General features: G+C 40.4%; 1 protein-coding gene across 1 annotated transcript; it reads right to left on the bottom strand.

Annotated features, from left to right (window-relative positions):
* Positions 1-808: 808 nt before the first annotated feature.
* On the bottom strand, positions 809-19,856 carry peli3 (pellino E3 ubiquitin protein ligase family member 3). Its single transcript, XM_017471152.3, has 7 exons — positions 19,248-19,856; positions 12,101-12,302; positions 7,967-8,096; positions 5,283-5,384; positions 4,142-4,369; positions 2,109-2,297; positions 809-1,555 (listed from the first exon to the last, which is right to left on the bottom strand). Exons 2-7 carry the CDS (start codon positions 12,271-12,273, stop codon positions 977-979), a joined length of 1,401 nt encoding a protein of 466 aa, XP_017326641.1. The 5' UTR covers positions 12,274-12,302; positions 19,248-19,856; the 3' UTR covers positions 809-976.
* Positions 19,857-20,682: the final 826 nt, after the last annotated feature.

Raw genomic sequence — 20,682 nt, 5'->3', positions numbered from 1 at the left:
TTGAAATGCTTCATTGCTAATTTAATAGGACTCATGGTTGTCTCCAAAGGTGGAGATTTGTATGAGGTGAAGTCTAGACGACTGGATTTGTTTGGCTATTGAACGTGTTTCACCACTCGTCTCTGGAACGTCTTCAGTCCTGCTTAAAATAGTCCAGACATGACTGTTGAATGTTCCAAATGTGCTCATGATCAAGGATCAATCTAAATTCATTAAAATGACTACACACATTGCTTATGTAGGCATTAATTCTATTGTTAATGAATAGGTGGACATCAAGCTACTATGTACTGTACATATAAATAAATCTAGTTTGCTTTTGACCTGTAAATGGCCTCTGTACTGTATATATTGTTCTCTTCTTTAAATGCTAAGGGCAGTGTGTATAGTGATGGTGGGGAGGCGATGATGACCTTGAGTTATTTATAGCCAGGGAATGAGCTGCAGTCTGCAGACACAACTGTACCACTCTGCTCTGACTTCCCTGAGAAACAGATGAAGAGACTGGGGGAGGGAGAGGGGGAGAGAGTCTGCTTAAGCCTCTCTCTCTCTCTCTATCCTGCTGGATCATCAGTGAGATTTGTCTAAAATGTGTAATGTCTGAGATATATATATATTTTATTCAAACACAAATTACTCCCTGATCCCAATGTCCCAATGTTATGATGCCTGAATATATTTTGAGCTCCTGGCCCTATCCACACAAATTTCATTATCAGGATGATTTCAAGCACAACAACCTACCTGCCCCAAAATGATGCTCGTAAATCTTTCTTAGTACTTTGCCTTTTCACACTAATCTCACAAAAAGCAAACAATTATTTCCTTTTTATTCCATCACCTTTATTTACATATTCTCTCAACAACATTTTCTCCTTCTTCAGCACGTTGATCTCTTGGTGCAGTAACAGTTCAGTACAGTACATTTACTCCTCAAGTCCTTTCGTCCTTTTCTTTCACATGCAGTCCTGCTGTCTCAGTCAACGGGGCCTTGGAAGATGAGCTTGACGTGGCCGTGCTGGCCGGTGAGCCATGTGCCGCAGAACGGGCATGCTGCGTGGAAGGCGTGTGTTCCGTGCGGCAGTGGGATCTGGCTCCAGCCTTGCGCTGTTTTCTCTGAGCACACGTGGCCGCAGGGGCAGAAAGCGTGTGTCGGGGGTCCTGCATCCAGATACAGGCCACCCTCGCAGCCCAGCCAGAGGGGCACGTAGGGCCCCACCTTCCTGCACATAGGGCACTCGCGCTCGGCTGCCCCCACCGCCTTATCCTTCTCCCTGCGGAAGCCCCAGTTGTGGTAGCCATGCACGTGACCGCAGTTCATGTAGACCCATGGCTGCTTCTTGTCGACAGTGGCACGTTGTGCCAGGCTGGGGAAGGCCAGTGTGTTGAAGCCGACTGGACACTGAGGACGTGCAGCATTCAGCTCCTGGCGCAGTGACTCGAGCTGCTTGAGCGTAGGCGTGCGCCGTAGGCCACTCGGGCTCCGCCACAGCAGCGTGGCACCACACAGGTCAATCAGAGAGCCGTCCTGCAGTGTGTTTGACTCATTCTCGACCTACGAGAGTGGAAAGCCCACACACTGGTGAGGATTTGGACAGATCCATGCATTACTAGGCTCAACATTGCTTGAATTACTTGAATCTCTGGCTTTTTTCTGCAGCTTTTTCCATTACCAAGCACTTATTAAATTATTTTGTCCTATTACGGATCACTTTGTCGGAATCATCTAGAATTTTTTATTTAAGAGATTGAACCGGATTGTATAGTTTTTAGTGGTTTATCAAAACAAAGTAAATGCACTTATATAGCGCTTTTTAAAAAATATTTTTTTAACCTTAGCGGTTTCAAAGCATTTTACACTGTGTCTCATTCACCCATTCACACACACACACCAATGGTAGCAAAGCTGCCATGCAAGGCGCTAACTTGCCATCGGGAGCAACTTGGAGTTCAGTGTCTTGCCCAAGGACACTTCAGCATGTGGAATCACACGGGCCAGGAATTGAACCGCCGACCCTACGATTAGTGGACAACCCGCTCTACCACCTGAGCTATAGCCACCCCAATTCAAGGATCGGACCACACCATGCTCTCTCACCCCTACTCACCAGTTTGCCTCTCTGTTGAGCCGAGCGTGTCTCTCTCAGGGCAAAGACATTTCCGCACACAGATATCTCCCGCCACACACCAGGAGTGGGTTCAGAAACAAATTCCCCTGCAGGGTGCATCACTAACACTCCATTGGTAGTCAGCCCATCCATCAAGCCATCTGAGGTCCGCCATTTAGCTGCCCTCTCCTAGCGCAAAGCCAAAGAGCAAAATTATTTTGCCAATTAAGTAGGCATTATGATTTTAAACACTTAATTTCAGTCAATAAGGTTTAAATCATGTATAACACATACTGTGCATATGGATTAAAGAATTTCTCTCTCTCTCTCTCTCCCTCTCTCACACACATATACATACACACACATATACATACACACACACTATATATATATATATATATATATATATATATATATATATATATATATATATATATATATATATATATATATATATATATATATATATATATATATATATATATATATATATATATATATATATATATATGTGTATATATATATACACACACACACATATATATAGCTATTGCGTAACATGTAAGAATGAGGCTTTTTATAATATAATTTATGTCCTCATGGACATACAGTATCTCTCATATATTTATATATTTATTTCCAAGGCTATTTCTCGCCCTATTACTCTCCACCTCCACAGAATAGCAGTGGGCAGAGGGAGTCTGTTGTGTGCCAAGGACATTAGTATGTGTCAGGACTCATGCTGTGGTAAATCTGAACATGAATCACTTACTGCTACAAAACCTGCCTTTTAGTTACATATATGTTTTGAAATAATGCCTTTTTTCTAACTCAGTGAGGCATATTGTTACTTCTATTGCAGTATTTCAGACTTGGAGGGCCTCCTATGTGAAGTTCCCTTATAGTTTAAATTCAAAATGGTCTGAAAAACAAGTTCTGACACACTGATGAGTATCTTTCTGAATAACTGAAATTTCTTTCAACAAAAGAAATAAGTTCACCTTGTACGCTCTCTTATCAAGCAGTAATACACATGCTAATATTAAATCTCTTTGTAAAGCAGCATTCATTAAAGTATCGGTTCATCTGGGCTATGATAAATGATAATTACCACTTCTTCAAATATTTGTCTGAAAACATAATTAACAAAACTGAAAATATGAAAACTTTAATAAAACAGAAGTGCAAAATTTCACAAAAAGTGTCCATAACTACTCACTAGATTCTCTTTCAGCATCCATCCATCCAGTTTCTGTACTGTGGATCCTATATGGGCTAGTGGTGGAGCCTGGAGCCTATCCCAGGGAACTCAGGGCTCAAGGCTGGGGACACCCTGGACAGGCTGCCAACCCATCACAGGACACAATTACCAATCAGCCTACAATGCATGTACTTGGACTTAGGGAGGAAACTGGTGTTCGATTCCCTGCCACTGACCTGTGTGTGCAGAGTTTACATGTTTTCCCTGTGCTTTGGGGCTTTCCTCCTGGTACGCCAGTTTCCTGCCCGAGTCCAAAGTGTCTGTAGTGTATGAATGGGTGTGTGAGTGTGTATATGATTGTGCCCTGTGATAGATTGGTGTCCCGTCCAGTGTGTCCCCTGCCTTGTGCCCGATGCTCCCTGGGAAAGGCTCCAGGTTCCCTGCAACCCTGAAGGATAAGCGGTATAGAAAATGGATGGAATATAGTACTAAAAATCCTAGCACATGCAAGAACCTAAAGTCCTGCATTCCATGTTCTCAAACACTGACCATGCAAAAATGCAGCTCAACACACTTGTAGAAGAAGGCCAACTGTTCATCTATGATTCTGTTCAACCAGTAATTACACAATGACACTTGGAGAAAGTGACTCTCATAAATATTGCCTTATCTGACTGAGTCGCTTGGGAGCTGTTCAAAAATCAAACAGCTTATAGAAAGTACATGCTATTCCTATCAGTCATTTTAATGGCTGACAAGTCTAGTTGTGACAGTGTTTCTTCACCTTCTTTCTTTTTTTTTGGCTACCTTAGTAATTGCTGCTATGACTCACCCCGAGGAAGATGTTTTTGGAGGAGTCGAAACCAGCAGCATATATGCGGGCTGTGTAGGGGGCACTACGCTCACACATGATGCGGCAAGCATAGCGGGAGATGGTGCTCTGTGCTGACTGGCCCCCGTCTCCTCCCGCACCCCCCTGACACTGACCTTGGCACTGCCCGCTGCTGCCCGCCATATCAGTCACCACAAAGTCGATCATGCTCTCTGTGGAACGGCCAATCTTGGAGGAAAACAAAGACATGTATATTAGATAACAGTTCAGGTGAAAACTAAGCTCTATTGCCCTTTACAGTGAGTAAGTACAGTGCTTTGCTTAAGTATTCACCCACTGCCCCTGCTTGAACTGTTCCACATTGTGTAGCATAATAACCTGATAGGGATTTAATTGGGTGGCATTGTGTTGAAAGTTACCTTTGGACTCTTAATTGCTTCACTGATCAATTCCTTCCTTACCTGGCCTCTGACTTGGTAGACAGCCTCTAGGCAGAGTTACAGTTGTGCCATATTCTTTCTCATTTTTAATAAGGGATTTAATGGAGCTCCATGGGGTGTTTTAAGTTTGGGATATTTTTAGTAACTAGATCCAGATTAATGCTTTTCCAGGAATTTGCAACAGGCCATTTGCTCCTTGAGCTTCATCATGCAGTTTCTTCTCTAACAAACTCTGGGGCCTTCCAGGAACAGGTGGAATTATATTAGGATCATGTGACACTTTCAATACACTCTAATTAAGTGACTTCCAATGGCAATTGGTTGCACCAGAACTAATGTAGGGTCTCATGAAAACTTATGTAATCATTGCATTTATGGGGTTTTTTGGTAAACATTTTGCAACCCATATTGGAATGCCCTATTATGGGCTGTTTTGTTTGGATTTAGGACATTAAAATTCCAAATAAATCCATTTCCAATTCAGGGGGTTTTGGTGAATTGTTACGCAAGGCACTCTACATTATTCTTAATCTGTTTCTAATGATCATTTCTGTTTCTCTAAATTCCAATTTATTAACAAATAATATATATATCACCTTAAGCTGGACTTAAAAGCGATGTTCCCCCCCCCCCCAAGGTTGAGACAACAATATGTGGCACTAATCGCTACATGTACTGCGATCATATACAAGAGTGTTTACCTGAAACATATCTGTGTTGGAGTCATGTGTGTACTCTACTATAACAGAATGACTCCTTGACAGCGTGTAGGAGATACTGTGCTGGCTCTTGTTGCTCAGTGCCTGAAACACACATAGAAATACCCCACTCCATCAGATTTTCATCCTTTGTTAGCGCTTTCATTACACCAGTATATGGAACAGTACAGAGGGTGTGCTTAAAATCTCAAATCTTATGCAATGGCCACTGCAATGTTATATAATGGGTTTTTACTCATGGCATTTAGTGGGAGAACCAGGAGATATGCAGGTGGATACGTAGGACTACACTTAAATGTCAGGTTACAGATGTTAAGCCGACTGTTACTAAAATAAAAAATTAAAAGAGAAACTTTTAAGTCATTGTGTGATCGAAACTTCTTTCTTTAGAGGAAGAGTGTTGATCTAATAGTGATTTCTCATTTTGTCATTTCCATTTAGAAGTGTACTTTAGTCCCTCAAGCCAGAGTGTCTTTTGCCAGAGAATCTTTTTGAATAGCCAAAAAGATCACATCTTTAAGACTGGCATTGTGACGCTTGTGAACAGCTAAGTGTATAAGTGGTTAAAAGTGGTACACAAGCTTAATAATAGAACATCTAGCTAAACAATATCCAATACTGCAAGTACATCCTCATCATTTTTTGGTGTATATCTTTAACAATTGCAACAAGCATTCCCACCTTTATTCCATGGCCATACATTTAAGATGCTATCTCTTGTGATATACAAGAAAAGTTCTTGAAATGTACTACATGTATAATATTTATAAGCTACTACAGCATATTAACATAGCACCCTTTACAACAAACTCTCAAACTAGCCTAACATCACAGTGGTTTATGGGACCGCCACTCGGGTTCAGACATGACAGACATCAATTCGTCCAGTGTTTATACTCAATGAGTAATGACAATTGACTTAGTGAGTTCATTAACAACTGTCAATAGAATTAGCATTAACAACTATAAATAGAATTGCTTTTCTAATGCTATTTGGCAACGTAATTGTCAGCAGTAGTAATACAGCCAGAGTAATATATCAGTTATTCAGTTAGTTATTTAGTTTTGGCTGAAGGGTTTCCTATTTGCAATATATACACTAAATAGAGTATAATATACACTCATTGAGCACTTTATTAGGAACCCTACACTAATAGTGTGTAGGGCCCCCTTTTGCTCTCAAAACAGCCTCAAGTCTTCTTTACATGGATTCCACAAGACGTTGGAAACATTCCTGTGGGATTCTGGTCCATGTTGACACGATTGCATCACGCAGTTCCTGCAGATTTTTCAGGTGCACTTTATTCATGCTGTGAGTCTCCCATTCTACCACATCCTAAATCTGTTCTATTAGATTCAGATCCGGGGACTGGGAAGGCCACTGAAGAACACTGAACTCATTGTTATGTTCATGAAAGCAGTTTTAAATTACTTTTGCTTTGTAACATGGTGCACTATCATACTGGAAGTAGCGATTATGAGATGGGTAAATTGTGTTCATGAAGGGATGCACATGGTCAGCAACAATACTCAAGTAGGCTGTGGTGTTCAAGCAATGATTGGTGTTAATCAGCCCAATGTGTGCAAAGAAAACATTCCCCCCACCATTACACCACCTCCACCAGCACAAGGCAGGTGGTTGCATGGATTCATGCTGTTGGTGCTAAATTCTGACCCTACCATCTGTGCACCTCAGCAGAAATCGAGATTAATCAGATCAGGCTACGTTTATCCAGTCTTAAAAAACTATCCAGATTTGGTGAGTCTGTGCCCGCTGCAGCTCAGAATTCTGTTCTTGGCTGACAGAAGTGGGTCCCGACATGATCGTCTGCTGTTGTAGCTCATCCACCTCAAAGTTCAGCATGTTGTGCATTTTGAGATGCTTTTCTGTTCACCACTGTTGTACAGAGTGGTTATCAGCACCATTCTCCGTTGTCCTCTCTCATCAACAAGACGTTTCCTCCTGCAGAACTGCTGCTCACTGGGTGTTTTTTCTTTATTACACCATTCTGAGTAAACTCTAGAGACTGTTGAGGGTGTAAATCCCAGGAGATCAGTAGATATAGAAATACTCAAACCAGCCTGTCTGTCACCAACAATCATGTCACGGTCAAAATCACTGAGATCACATTTTCCCCTTATTCTGATGGTTGACAAACATTACCTAAAGCTGCTAGTTAAGATCTGCATGATTTGATGCACTGTGTTGCTGCCACACAATTGGCTGATTAGATAATTGTATGAATGAATAGGTGTACAGGTGTTCCTAATAAAATGCTCAGTGAGTGTAAAGTCTCGATAGAATACAAGTAGTGCCCTATATTACCTAAGAGAATGCCAGTAAAGAAAACTCTGGATTTCAATGTTGTTCGATAAGTTTGTGCATGTTTTCTATTTTTGACTAAGACTAAAGCACTTAGTTTTGTTCAAGTGCACTCACTACCATTACTGCTGGCCAGCACATTTGCGGTGTCTCATGATTAACAGCAGTTCTACGAGGTAGGGAAGTGAAGGAGCAAAGCACAATTTAATATAAAATAAGCCATGGGCTTATTAACCTCCTGGGAACTCCTAGGTTCACCTGTAACTTGTGCAACGGGAAACAGTGTACAGGCTACAGACAGTTCTGAACAGGTTTAATATTAAGTGATGCTGTGAATTCTCACCTTTGACACCAGAGGTGTGGATACGTTGTGGATGACATCAGGTTTGACGCCATTGGCTTTGGGTCTCTTGTAAAGGGCTAGTCGACTCCTCCTGCGCCCTTTATCACCACCCGCTAGTGAACCATTATGTCTGCATGTGACAGAATTAAAGGCATTAGCTATGTTGGCTAGAGAAGTTACAGTTCCATTCAAATCTAAATGTGTAGTTTTGCAAAGTTTAATGTTTTAGGTCATGATACATGGGCTGACCTGTAAGGAATGCTTAATTGGCTCTAACCACTAATATCCATTATTTTTGGTCAAAAGTTCTATGGGTCTAATGAATATTATTTTGGCCAGAAATAATGTTTGGCAAAAGCAATGACAAATATATATAATAGGAAATTTCCCTGAAATTTGAATGTTGGCACAAGACCTTTAGTAACAACCAGATTCGAAAAACTGTATGAAGTTAGGCAGAGCTTCAACATATGATGAAGACACCAGAAAGTAATTAGACAACAATACTTCATTATCAATTCAAGGATAGGACTCATGAAGCCTTCCAAAAATGACAAAGGAAATGTTTTACAAGTCTCCCATTGATAGTGGAAAGCTGTCTTACAATTCATCAACGGTCCATAACTCATTCACCACATAAGCTCTCGTCTTTCTCCTTATATTGATTGTGAACGTGGTAAATAAAAGCATCCCTCCTCCTGTCAATCACTCCTTCACTAATAGCCAATGGTCTCTGCTCACTTTCTCTTCCAGGCTTTCATTTCTCTGCTACGCTTGGTAGTTGTGGGATTTGAATGATGTCTTTGTCGGCAGTCAAATGAGGTGTTTTACATCCACAGCTGAAATGTGAAGATAAGTGAATGGAGCAGCTGTATCTGTGCTGCACTAGTAAAGCCTGAATGATGTTACATTCATTCATCCAAAAGAAAGGATCATAACAGGAGGCCTATTTATCTGAAGGTAATTTTACTCTTGAACTCCTTCTAAACTACATTCAGCAGAATTTTATTGGCATCTAGAGTTGTAGAAATGTTTTAGCAAAATGAATGCTCTATACAGTGCCCTCCTCTAATATTGGTACCCTTGGTAAATATGAGCAAAGAAGACTGTGAAAAATTGTCTTCATAGTTTAACCTTTTGATCTTTTGTTAACAAAAAAACAAAAAACAAAAAAAACACACAAAAAAACAATAAAACAAAAAAAATACTGGATATCAAACAATTGCAAACACAACACAAGTTTATCAAAAAAATATATATATCTTTGATAAATATAGGTGTGCAACAATTATTGGCATGCCTATGAATTCATATGAGAAAATATATTTGAAGTATATTCCCACTGATTTTTAAATTTTTTAGTACACCTGGGTGACTAGGAACAGGAAAAAATCTCCAAGTATCACAGCTGGAGAATTGAAGAAGTTAGTTGTGTCTTGGGGTCAGAAAGTCTCCAAAACTACAATCTGAAGTCATCTACATCACCACAAGTTGTTTGGAAGGGTTTCAAGAAAAAAAGCCTCTACTCTCATCCAAAATCAAACTCAAGCGTCTTCAGTTTGCCAGACACTACTGGAACTTCAAATGGGATCGGGTTCTGTCAGATGAAACCAAAATATAGTTTTTTGACAAACACCGGAGGGGGTTTTGGTGCACACAGAGAGGTAGCCATATGGAAAAAGTACCTCATGTCCACGGTTAAATATGATGGTGGCTCTTTAATGTTTTGAGACTGTTTTTCTGCCAGAGGACCTGGACATTTTGTTAGGATACATGGTATCATGGACTATCAAATATAAACAGATATTAAATGAAAACCTGACTGCCTCTGCCAGAAACCTTAAAACGGGCCATGGTTGGATCTTCCAGCAGGACAGTGATCCAAAACATACATCAAAATCAACACAAAAATGGTTTACTGACCACAGAATCAAGGTCCTGCCATTTCCATCCCAGTCCCCTGACTTGAAACCCATATAAAACCTGTGGAGTGAACTGAAGAGAAGAGTCCACCAGTGTAAACCTCAAAATTTGAAGGATCTGGAGAGATTCTGTATTGAGGAATGATCTCAGATCCCTTACCATGTATTCTCCAACCTCATCAGGCGTTATAGGAGAAGACTCACTGTTATCTAGGCAAAGGGAGGTAGCACAAAGCATTGATTAAAAGGGTGCCAATAATTGTTGCACACCTATATTTAACAAAGTTTTTTTGGGATAAACCTGTGTTTTGTTTGGAATTGTTTGATATCCATGAGAGCAGAGAATTTTAGTGATTTTTTTTAACAAAAGATCAAAAGGTTAAACAATAAAGACAATTTTTCACAGCCTTCTTTGCTCATATTTACCATGGGTGCCAATATTAGTGGAGGGCACCATATGTGGAAAAATAGATCTGACTATATTGTCATAAACTTTGGCTGATATTACCACAAATTACCAAATACATTTATTCACAGCAGAGTCAAATGACAATAATATATAATTTTGTCTGATGAAAAATCTACAAAATCACAAATTCTTTGGGAACACAATAAAATACAATAAAATAAACAGTAATAAATAAAGCTCAGAAGTGAAAAAAAATTAATGTCAGTGTACAATTCTTACAATTAAAATGAATTGTACACAGCAAACGTTCACAGTTTTCTTGCAGTGGATTCCAGTAAGTCACAGTTACCTGACGAGTCTCTTTACTTTCCAAAACCAAAGCCACTATGAATAATTTCTGACACCAGCAAAAGCCAGTGTTATTTGATCACACCCATGTTAAACATTATCATGCTATCCAAATATCTGATGTCTGCTAATGTGAATTTTCTCTGTAAATAAAGAATGCTTATGTGCCAGTAAAACCTTTTTTTTTTATGGAATTTTCCCACATATCTTCCCACTTTGGTCAATTTCCAATTCTCACTCACTAGCTAGTTCTCCCCTATAATGTGACCGTTACCAATGAGTGAGGGTGAAGGTGTGCTTCCTCCAAAACATATGGGGTCAGACGACTGCATCTTTTCCAACTGCTGTTCATTCTATGTCACAGGGCAGCCAAACACTGTCGGAGGAAAGTGCTAACAGAACTCTTCCATATGCATGAGGTAACGATTGGTTAGTATGGTACGGTTGTACAGATGGTTGTGTCATTGTTGGAATTTAAAGTAGTGATGCCCTGATGAAAGGGCGAACATATTTCTGCTGAGTCGTAGGAAAAACCTATCTAAAAAACAACAACAAACAAACAAACAAACAAACAAAAAACTAGCGGTGCACTTTACATGGGTGCTACTTTACAACAGATTACAACCGGTCAGCCTGACTAGATATTATTTCTGCAACAGTTTATTGCATTAAGCTGTGGCTATTGTCTGGTCTTTGTGCACCAATTTTACAGTAAAATAATAATAATAATAATAATAATAATAATAATTTTTTTATCTTACAGAGAGAGGTGCACATCTGTGAGCTGACTGTATACATTGAACGACAGATGCATTGCATCAGTGTATGCATAAACAGGTTCTCTGATTTCCTGTAAACACAACTAAGCTTTATAAGGAGGCTCTGCAAGAATTTTCAATACCAAACCAATAGTTTTTGCTTTGTGTTGGGGAAAGAATTTAATATGAAGTATTGAGGAAAAATGATCTAATTTACTAGTTAAATCAGCCTATTAAAATAAAAATCATGTTCAATATATAGTTAGTTCATGAAAACACATAGGAATCCACTCATTTGGCAGCTTATTAAGAACAGTTTTGCTTTTACCTCACAGAACAAAGAGGGGAGGGGTGATACAAGGCTTCTAGCAGCCAATAGACATACTAGTTAAATAACATTGTTGTGATTTAACAGCTTTCCATTAGTCATTTAAATGTCACCTATGGGTAGACATGATTATGCCCATATTCCATACAGCCTATAGAAAAGTAGAGATACATGTTTTTCATCAGACATCGATGATCATTGCATACAAGGATACATCACGATATATGCAAAGCATTGTATTATTTCCAAGGTGAAATAAACATTTAGCTGATTCACATAATTAGGTAACTCTAGCCTTCCAAAAACTATCAAATGACTAAATGTTGGTGTCTCACAAGCCAGCATTCTGAGGCTACAGGATGTTCTTACCCCAGCACGATCAGCTCTCCATACTTGATGGGCTCCTTGTCCCCAGGGAATATGGCATCATGGGATTGCGATCCCGAGTCTAGAGGGGGCGATGGTTGGCTCTTGTTGCATGATGGGCGCAGCTCCAGGGACGGAGGAGGACACAGGGCCTCAGAGCTTCCTTCTAAAACCATGTCTGAGGGCCACGTGCAGGGACTTGCAGCTGAGAGAGAAAAGGAGATCATTCATTAAGTACAGTGTGATGTTGTGTTGCACTTTTATCATACAACTTCTCACCTGAAGCACACAAAATAGGGTTCTACCAATTTAATTCTGAGCAGAGTTACTGGGGTTGATCAGTATCAGATATAATTTTCCTATACAATCCACATGTATATTTAATGCAGTAGACATGTTATGTGACTTGAAACGATCTTGTACATAAACATTCATTCATTAATTTTCTGCTTTTCTAATGGGTGTTGTAATCCGTACTTCTTTATCCCCAGCCACAGATTCCATCTCCTCCTGGGGGATCTCTAGTCATTCCCAAGACAACTGTAAGATAGAAGCTGTCCAAGGAGTCCTGGGCCTACCCCAGAGTCTCCAATGGGATGTGACTCTTACAGCTCTACTGAGAGCCAACCATGGGGCATCTTTGTAAGGTGCCCAAACCACCTCAAATAGCCAGGACTTCTACTCTGTGGATCTGGCTTATTAAGCTCCTCACCATGTCATGAAGAGTAAGCCCAGAAACCCTGTGGAGGAACCTCAGTTACACCACCTATATCACAACTTTACTCTTTCAGCCAGTACCCACAGTTGTGACCATAGGTAACGTGTAGATTACCTGGTGAATAGATAGATTTGCTGTATCTAAACACATCTTAAAGCCTGCCACGAATGTTTCCCAAAACAAAATTTTTGTTTGGTGCGAACAATAGGAGATGTACTACAGACCAGCTGATACACGAAATAGCGAGGTTTCTGTAATGCCTTTGAAGTTACCAACCAGCTAACCATCAATCAATGTGCCAAAAAAAAAAAGTGATCTCAGTTACTTTGACCATGGCATGGTTTTTGGTGCCAGATGAGCTGGTTTGAGTATTTCAGATATTGCTGATCTACTGTAACTAAAATAAGCCCTCTTTACAATCATGGTGAGCAGAAAAGCATCTCAGAACGCATAACACTTCGAACCTGAAGAGGATGGGTTACAACAGGAAAGGACCACAACAAGTTCCCTTCCTGTAAGCCAAGAACAGGAATCTGAGGCTATAGTGGGCACAGGCTCATTGAAACTGGACAGTTGAAGATTGAAAGAAAAAAAAGACTAGGCAATGTTTTGATGAGGCTGTGCCCATCTGCCCCAAGGTTTAATGTGTTGCATGTATTCTGAGATGCTTTTCTGTTCACCACGGTTGTAAAGCATGAATATTTGAGTTAACGTAGACTTTGTCAGCTCCAACCAGTCTGGCCATTCACCTCTGACCTGTCTCATCAACAAGCCATTTCCACCCACAGAACTGCCGCTCACTGGACGTGTTGGTTTTTGGCACTATTCTGTGTAAACTCTAGAGACTGTTGCATGAAAATCCCAGGAGATCAGCACTAACAACCTCGCCATGGTCAAAGTCACTGGAGATAATATTTTTCCTGATTCCCATGATTGATGTGAAAATTAAATGAAGCTCTTGACCTGTGTGATTTTATGTATTGTGCTGCTGCACTATGACTGGCTGATAATTGCATGAATGAGTCAGGTTATTAAAGTGGCCAGTAAATGCATGCTTGTTTTAGCTTAAAAATATCTGACGAGTATTAAATGTATCTAAAGATAACATATTAACAAGTGGGCATCTAATTAATGAAAATTACAGAGTTCTATCTTTCCTGACATGATAACCCTTGCTGAATATTCATGCTGAACATGCAATCAAAAGGCTTACAGCTTTATTATTTATTATTTTTTTTATAACACTTAAAAGTAATGTGTACACACTAAAACAGACTTATGGACATATTCATGAAATCATCACTATTATTCATTATACATAAAGTACATCATCAGCGTTACATCAAAGGTAAAATATGTTGACAATGAATATAGGGCTCTACATTCTTGGATTCTATTATGTAAAACTTTACGAGTCTATCTAGCCTAGAGATGATGAACAGCACAAATCAACCAGCCGCAGTTCTCCTACGGTGCAGCAGGGTTGTTGGGGGTGTGATGGTGGGATAGGGCAGACAGAGGGGAAGGGGCAGGTGGGAGAGAGAGAGAGAGAGAGAGAGAGAGAGAGAGAGAGAGAGAGAGAGAGAGAGATAGATGAATGGCGAGAATACAAAAATAGAACAGGCATGCCAGTGCAGATGATGGAGGACAGAGGCATGGCTAAAGAGAAAGCCATGAAGTGCTCAGTGTGACAGAGAGGTAAAGGCTACATCGAGCTAAAACATGTAGCCAGGGCTGTAACAAATGTGTGTGTATTTGTATGCATGTGTGTGTGTGTGTGTGTGTGTGTGTGTGTGTGTGTGTGTGTGTGTGTGTGTGTGTGTTAGGGGATGATATATGCTTGCGCATGAGCTTGGCGGGGTGATGGATTGCCTGCTCTGTGCCATGTACTTTCTAATCAACCCACTATCACAACCTGGAGGAGGAGACTGGGTGTGTGTGTGTGTGTGAGAGAGAGAGAGAGAGAGAGAGAGAGAGAGAAAGATGGACATGGGGGTTAAAGAAAAAAATGGCCAGTGAGGAGAAAAAAAAAAGAATGTGACAGGAGAGTAATAAGGATAGAGAGGAAATGCTGTATGATATAACAAAGGACAAGAGGAGGAAAAATAGTGAGAGGCTTAATGCCCCCCCCATCACGTCTTAGATTTGCCTTTATTAACGACAACCCCCTCACTCCAGACACCATCTGCCATCTTCTTTTCTTCATTTGCTTCTCTTTTTTTTGGTCTTTTCTAAATCATGCCTTTCTTTACCTCCTCATTCATCTCCACCATTTGATTCTTCATCCATTCCCCTCAACTCCTGTCTTCCAAAACATGCCCCATGCTATCTCACTTCCCTCTCACAGTCCTCTTTGCTGCCTCTGCAGCGTGGTGGGGTGTGTGTGTGTGTGTGTGTGTGTGTGTGTGTGTGTGTGTGTGTGTGTGTGTGTGTGTGTGTGTGTGGGAGAAAGAGGGAGACTGTGTGAGAGAGAGAGAGAGTGGGTAGAGGGAGAGTCTGCATCATCTATCTCCATCATGAAACTGATGAAGGGGGCTGCTAAATATACACGTACGGAAATGATCTCCAAAATAACTTCGCCTATTCCAGACTGATCTCAACGAACTTAATTCTTCATCGTCTATACACGCTTCGCAGCAGAACCATTAGCACGCTCTCAGTTTTATGTCGGCGCTGCAGTCTTCATGCACAGCGCAGATCTTGGATGCTGCTACTGTAACAAGGCCAGAAGCACAAGCAGAGTTTTGTGGCTACAAAGTGTGTTTACCTTTAATATAACGATTAGAATTTAAACGCCGGTAATTATCCTGCATTTGCTATGCTAATGTTCTGTACACAACAGTGTCTTGTATATGTTTGTAATAGACATGTATAGAGGCAGTATTGGAGAGGCATTTACTCTTTTCATCTGGTGATGGTGATAATGGTGATATTTTTATATTGCTGTATTATTATACTGAGTAATCATATGGGTGTTTACTGTAGCCTGACATCATTATTTCCTCGTATAACTATTATGCTCTACACTGTCGAGTAGAGCTGCATAATGTGGATAAAAATAGCACACACACTGTGTTGTGCAACACATAGTGGTGAATCCATGATGGAGCGTGGTCACAGAATGACTGGCATTCATTTGACCTCAAGTCATTTTATTTGATTTCTTATTTGCTCTGATTATATATATATATATATATATATATATATATATATATATATATATATATATATATATATATATATATATATATATATATATAAACACACTGCGAATCAAATAAACCAGAAAACATACTTCGAATGCTGAATTCTCACAAAATATGCATGCTCATTTGCATATTGCAGACTCCTGTTGCAAAAATTGCAAAGGCCAAGGCTGTGATAATGAACAACTTTATATTATGATATATTATGTACTCCTATAATACAGAAGACTCTGTGTTGTAATGGTGCAGTTTGTTCAATGTGATGGCGTCCTGTGCATGTTTTACTGTCCTGCCTGACCGGGCTGATGATTGCTGGACCTGCCAGAAGATCAACTGGGAGCAAAGAAGATATGTAATCATATCTTTCTCCTTTCTTCTGATTGCATTCATCTTGTAATATGAGAACAGGTGTGTAATGAGGAGCTGCATTACACTTTCACGCAGGTTCCTATTTTAGTCACGTTACAGGTTTTCCTATGCCGTTTTGAATACTTTATTTCACACAAAAAATTATTACGCCATATAAGGACTCACAGACACAGAATCCTACAGTATAGCTATAACCATGCATCTTAACTTGATGCTGTATACAATATATCCTAAATGAGACAAACAAATGTCCGTTTAACTGTGCCAAATACAAATGCTGATCAGTAGGGATGGGCGATATGGACTTAAAACTATAATCACGATGTTTTCTGGTATTTATTGCGATAACGATGTCAGTGACGATATAAATATAGTACCGTGCGCCACTGTTTTTGGCTACAAGTGATAGCTGTGATTTTGAGAGCCTCAGAAACACAAACATTGATTTAAAAGTAAAACTGATTTTCTGTAACCCAAACCAGTTCCAGATTGTAGAGGTAGCTCCTCGTTTAGCGATAAACTCCTCCTCAGCTTCATGTCCGCCTTCCACCGTACTTGTTTTCGCTCTGCACGTGAGCTGCGAACGGGTCGCACACCATCGCAAACAGATACGTAAAATACGTCATCAACTAGGCTTTATCGTTATTATCACGAGAAGACTAATTCTTATTGTGGGGAGAATTTCTACCGGTATATCGCAAACGATAAGATATCGCCCTTCCCTGCTGATCAGTCTGTACATTAGTTTCTTTTGTGATTGCTGCAGCTAAAAATGCTTGATTTTGCCATGGTTTTTTCTTCAAAATGTGTGATGCAATTTGTGCCTTTTTTTCTGGAAAATACTTGAATTGTCTTTCGCAGTGATGTTTGTTGGTAAATAAGACCTTTTATCCGTACTCACGATTGACGCACGTGAATCGAAGAGGGCAGTGACTGTTGATGCCACATGACGCGTCTTGGCCCATATCTGTGGTAATTTCGAAAAATTGCAAGCTCCTCCGTACACTGCAGAGTTTGTTTGATTTTGCATTCATTTCTATGATAGCAAAATCAGTAAATCCTGGAGGGGCTGGCTTATCAGCATAGTAATTCAATGACTTACCTTTCCTAAAATACCAGTAGCTGCAGTACCAGGAAAAACTGGGATCTGTTAATTCTAGAGGGATGGAATACAAACACTACAACACTACCACCTTACAGAAAGCCATGCATCCACAAAAAACAAATTTGCCTTTATAGAATCATGAAAGCCAGAGCCATGAAGTGTGTAGTGAAAAAACAAACAAAAATCATCATCACCGACCCCTCACACCAAAGCCACCGCATATTTACACTCCAGCAACCTCCAGCAACAGCTACATATCAAATCCACTAGACACTGGAAAAGCTTCTTTCCACATGCAATCAGACTTATGAACACTCCCGCACTTGTGATGCACCAAGATGCAATAACATGTCTGTGTAATACGCATCTGTGCAACAGTCTCTTCTGTTCAATAATACTTGTATTTACTTCTATTCATACCAAACATGTTACCCATGTCTTTGGTATCTTATTTTCATACATAATGTCTATATTCACAACAACATCCGAGTCGAATTCCTTGCCTACGGTATTGTGTGAGAAACAACCTAGTGCTATACTAGTGCTACAAATCAAGGTGTTCAAAGCCCTGCATAATACTCCAAAGTAGATTACGTGTCAGAGAAATGCAGATCCCAATAGTCCTGTTAGTCCTTCTCGCTGTCTACATGGACCTGCAGAAGCAGTCTGCATGTAGCACTAATCTTATAAGCTACAAATCTGTTCTCAACTCCAGTATGTCACAGGTGGATCTCACAACCACATCCACACCCAGACACTCACGCACCACAGACATACAAACCTGTAAGAGTACAACCAGAAAGAAAAAAAATAGAAATTCAACAGTTCTCTGTTATAAAATAAATAAATAAATAATAATAATCACCACATGCTGTGCTGAGTCACTGTGCCTAACATATAGTCATACTTCAACCACCATGTCATGTCTGGTTGCATTAATGTCCTCTGTGGGTTTGATTCTGCTAGAGATAAATGATTTGACATCCATAAAATAATATAAGAATATAAGATAAAAAAAAAAACAAATACAGTGTCAATCTGACCCTGACATCATTATAATTATCATCATCATCACCACCATTATTGTACAGACACACTGTAATTGCGTGCAGTTCAAATATTTTCTGAGGGTCAAAGCAGCATGCCATTGCCATCTTGTTGCCACGTTCAGTGCAGGCCTTGTAACAGAAACTTACTTCAATTTCAACACATCGTTATGTAATGGCATTATGGTTTGAAAATCCCATGCTTTCAGATGCTAGACTGCAGGGGGTTATGCGTCTACAGTAATACACACACACACACACACACACACACACACACACACTCTCTCTCTCTCTCTCTCATTCTCTCTCACACACACACTGTTGATTGTCGATAAACAGCTCAGGACAATTCACCATAGCCTACTCCAACAACCATTTCCATGATGCTGCACTTTAAATCATACCGCAAATCTCTGAACTACTGACAGCCTCGCTTTTATTATTTCACATAAAACACCAACCTTGAGTAACAACAAGCAGAAAGCACCCATTGCAGGGGCAAATCGTCATTACAGTACATGTCCTCCGGCTGTGAGGCTGAAAATATTGATCACCAGGCTGGGAGTGATGGGAGACACTCACTGCGCACACACAGTAAACAGTCTAATGCACGCACAACATCACGCGCAATCGATTCAAAGACATGAAGCAGTGTCCGGACAGACTGTCCTTAAAATGAATGAATAAAAAAAATGCCAAAACACACCCGCTGATGTTTGCGTCGTCAGTCCCGATGGCTGGTTTACTCCGCGTGTGGCATCAGAAGGGCGCGTGGCGCTGCTGGTCTCCTCGCGCTCACGATGATGATGTGGACGACGCGCTCATCGCCACTCAGACACACCGGGGTCATTACGGTACACAGTGATGGGGTAATGTTAATCCGACTGAGGAATTTCACTCCGGACACGACATTCATGTGACACGCCCATCGCTCCTATTATATGCGTTGTCCCCTTCGAAGAAACACAACAGAGAAGGTGTTTCACCGTCGCCTTCAGAGTGGGTGTGTACGCTTGGTTTGGACGCCGTGACCGGGTTTAAGACACGCCTTACACGAGCGGTGTAGGCACAGGCTCCGCCCACCCGCCGCTCCACCGCACGCGCTCTGACGCTCTCAGAGCCTCCGCACAAACCGGGAACGCGAGAAAACACCGCGAGAGCCTAGTAATTTCGAGGTCTTCCTCCGCCTCTTACTAGGGACATTAAGCAACAGCTGCGAAAGGAACGGATATGGCGACCGGAAGTAAGCTGTTACACCGCCGTAGCCGAGAACGTAAACGACTACGGAAAGCCAGCTATTCTCCCGTAGTAGACGGTTACAGTAGAACGTCACGAAGTAGCAGTTACAGTTGCGCATGCGCAATACAACATAAGAATGCCGTTTGACGGTCCATCAGTTGCTGTTTCTTAAAGTCCCTATTATTTTACCGTTGGGAACTGCAGTGGAATGTAATTCTATCATTGTCCGCGCGTCAGACATTATGAAACAGCATGCAGTAAGAAACAAACAAACAAACAAAAAAACAGCAACAACAAATCCGATGGTAGAGGTGGACCGATAGTGGGTTTTATCGATACCGATAACTGTTGTCAGTAGCCTACCTGCCGATATCCGATTAATCAGCCGATACTGAATGAACACATAACACACAGAGTAAAATAGTGCTGAACTTTATTACTAAAATAAACAGTACTGACTGTATCATGAAAATGTACTGTACTTTTTAAAAAAATGAAATAAATATATCAATATTAATGTATATTAACTATTAATAAATATGACAGTAAATAAACGATATACATGCAAACAGAACCAAAAAGTAGCACCCCAAATAACAAATAAAAATAAGAGACATTCTAAATGAATCAAAAACACTTCAAATAACAGCAAAATTTGTCAGTGATTTTGCCTCTAGAGAAGGGAAAAACTATCGGTGTGGATTTTTGCAATAACCGATAGTTCCAGTGATCAGTTATAGGTGCTGATTAATCGGCAAAACTGATCAATCGGTCGACCTCTAATCCACATACACATCACACGTGATTGTGTTTTTCACATATGTCTGTGAATAATAAACTATAGTGCCCTCCACTAATATTGGCACCCTTTTTAAATATGAGCAAAGAAGGTTGGAGAATAC

The sequence above is a fragment of the Ictalurus punctatus genome, chromosome 7 (genome assembly GCF_001660625.3).
Source record: "Ictalurus punctatus breed USDA103 chromosome 7, Coco_2.0, whole genome shotgun sequence".
Taxonomy (NCBI): domain Eukaryota; kingdom Metazoa; phylum Chordata; class Actinopteri; order Siluriformes; family Ictaluridae; genus Ictalurus; species Ictalurus punctatus.
Note: the sequence above shows the minus strand (reverse complement) of the source record. Positions and strands in the feature narration are given on the sequence as shown.

Coding starts and splice junctions, on each gene's coding strand:
- peli3 (XM_017471152.3), bottom strand. CDS start 12,273: ATGGTTTTAGAAGGAAGCTCTGAGGCCCTGTGTCCTCCTCCGTCCCTG. Junction 5,385..7,966: donor CCACACCTCTGGTGTCAAAG/GTGAGAATTCAC, acceptor TGTGTGTTTCAG/GCACTGAGCAACAAGAGCCA. Junction 2,298..4,141: donor CCAAAAACATCTTCCTCGGG/GTGAGTCATAGC, acceptor GCTTTGCGCTAG/GAGAGGGCAGCTAAATGGCG.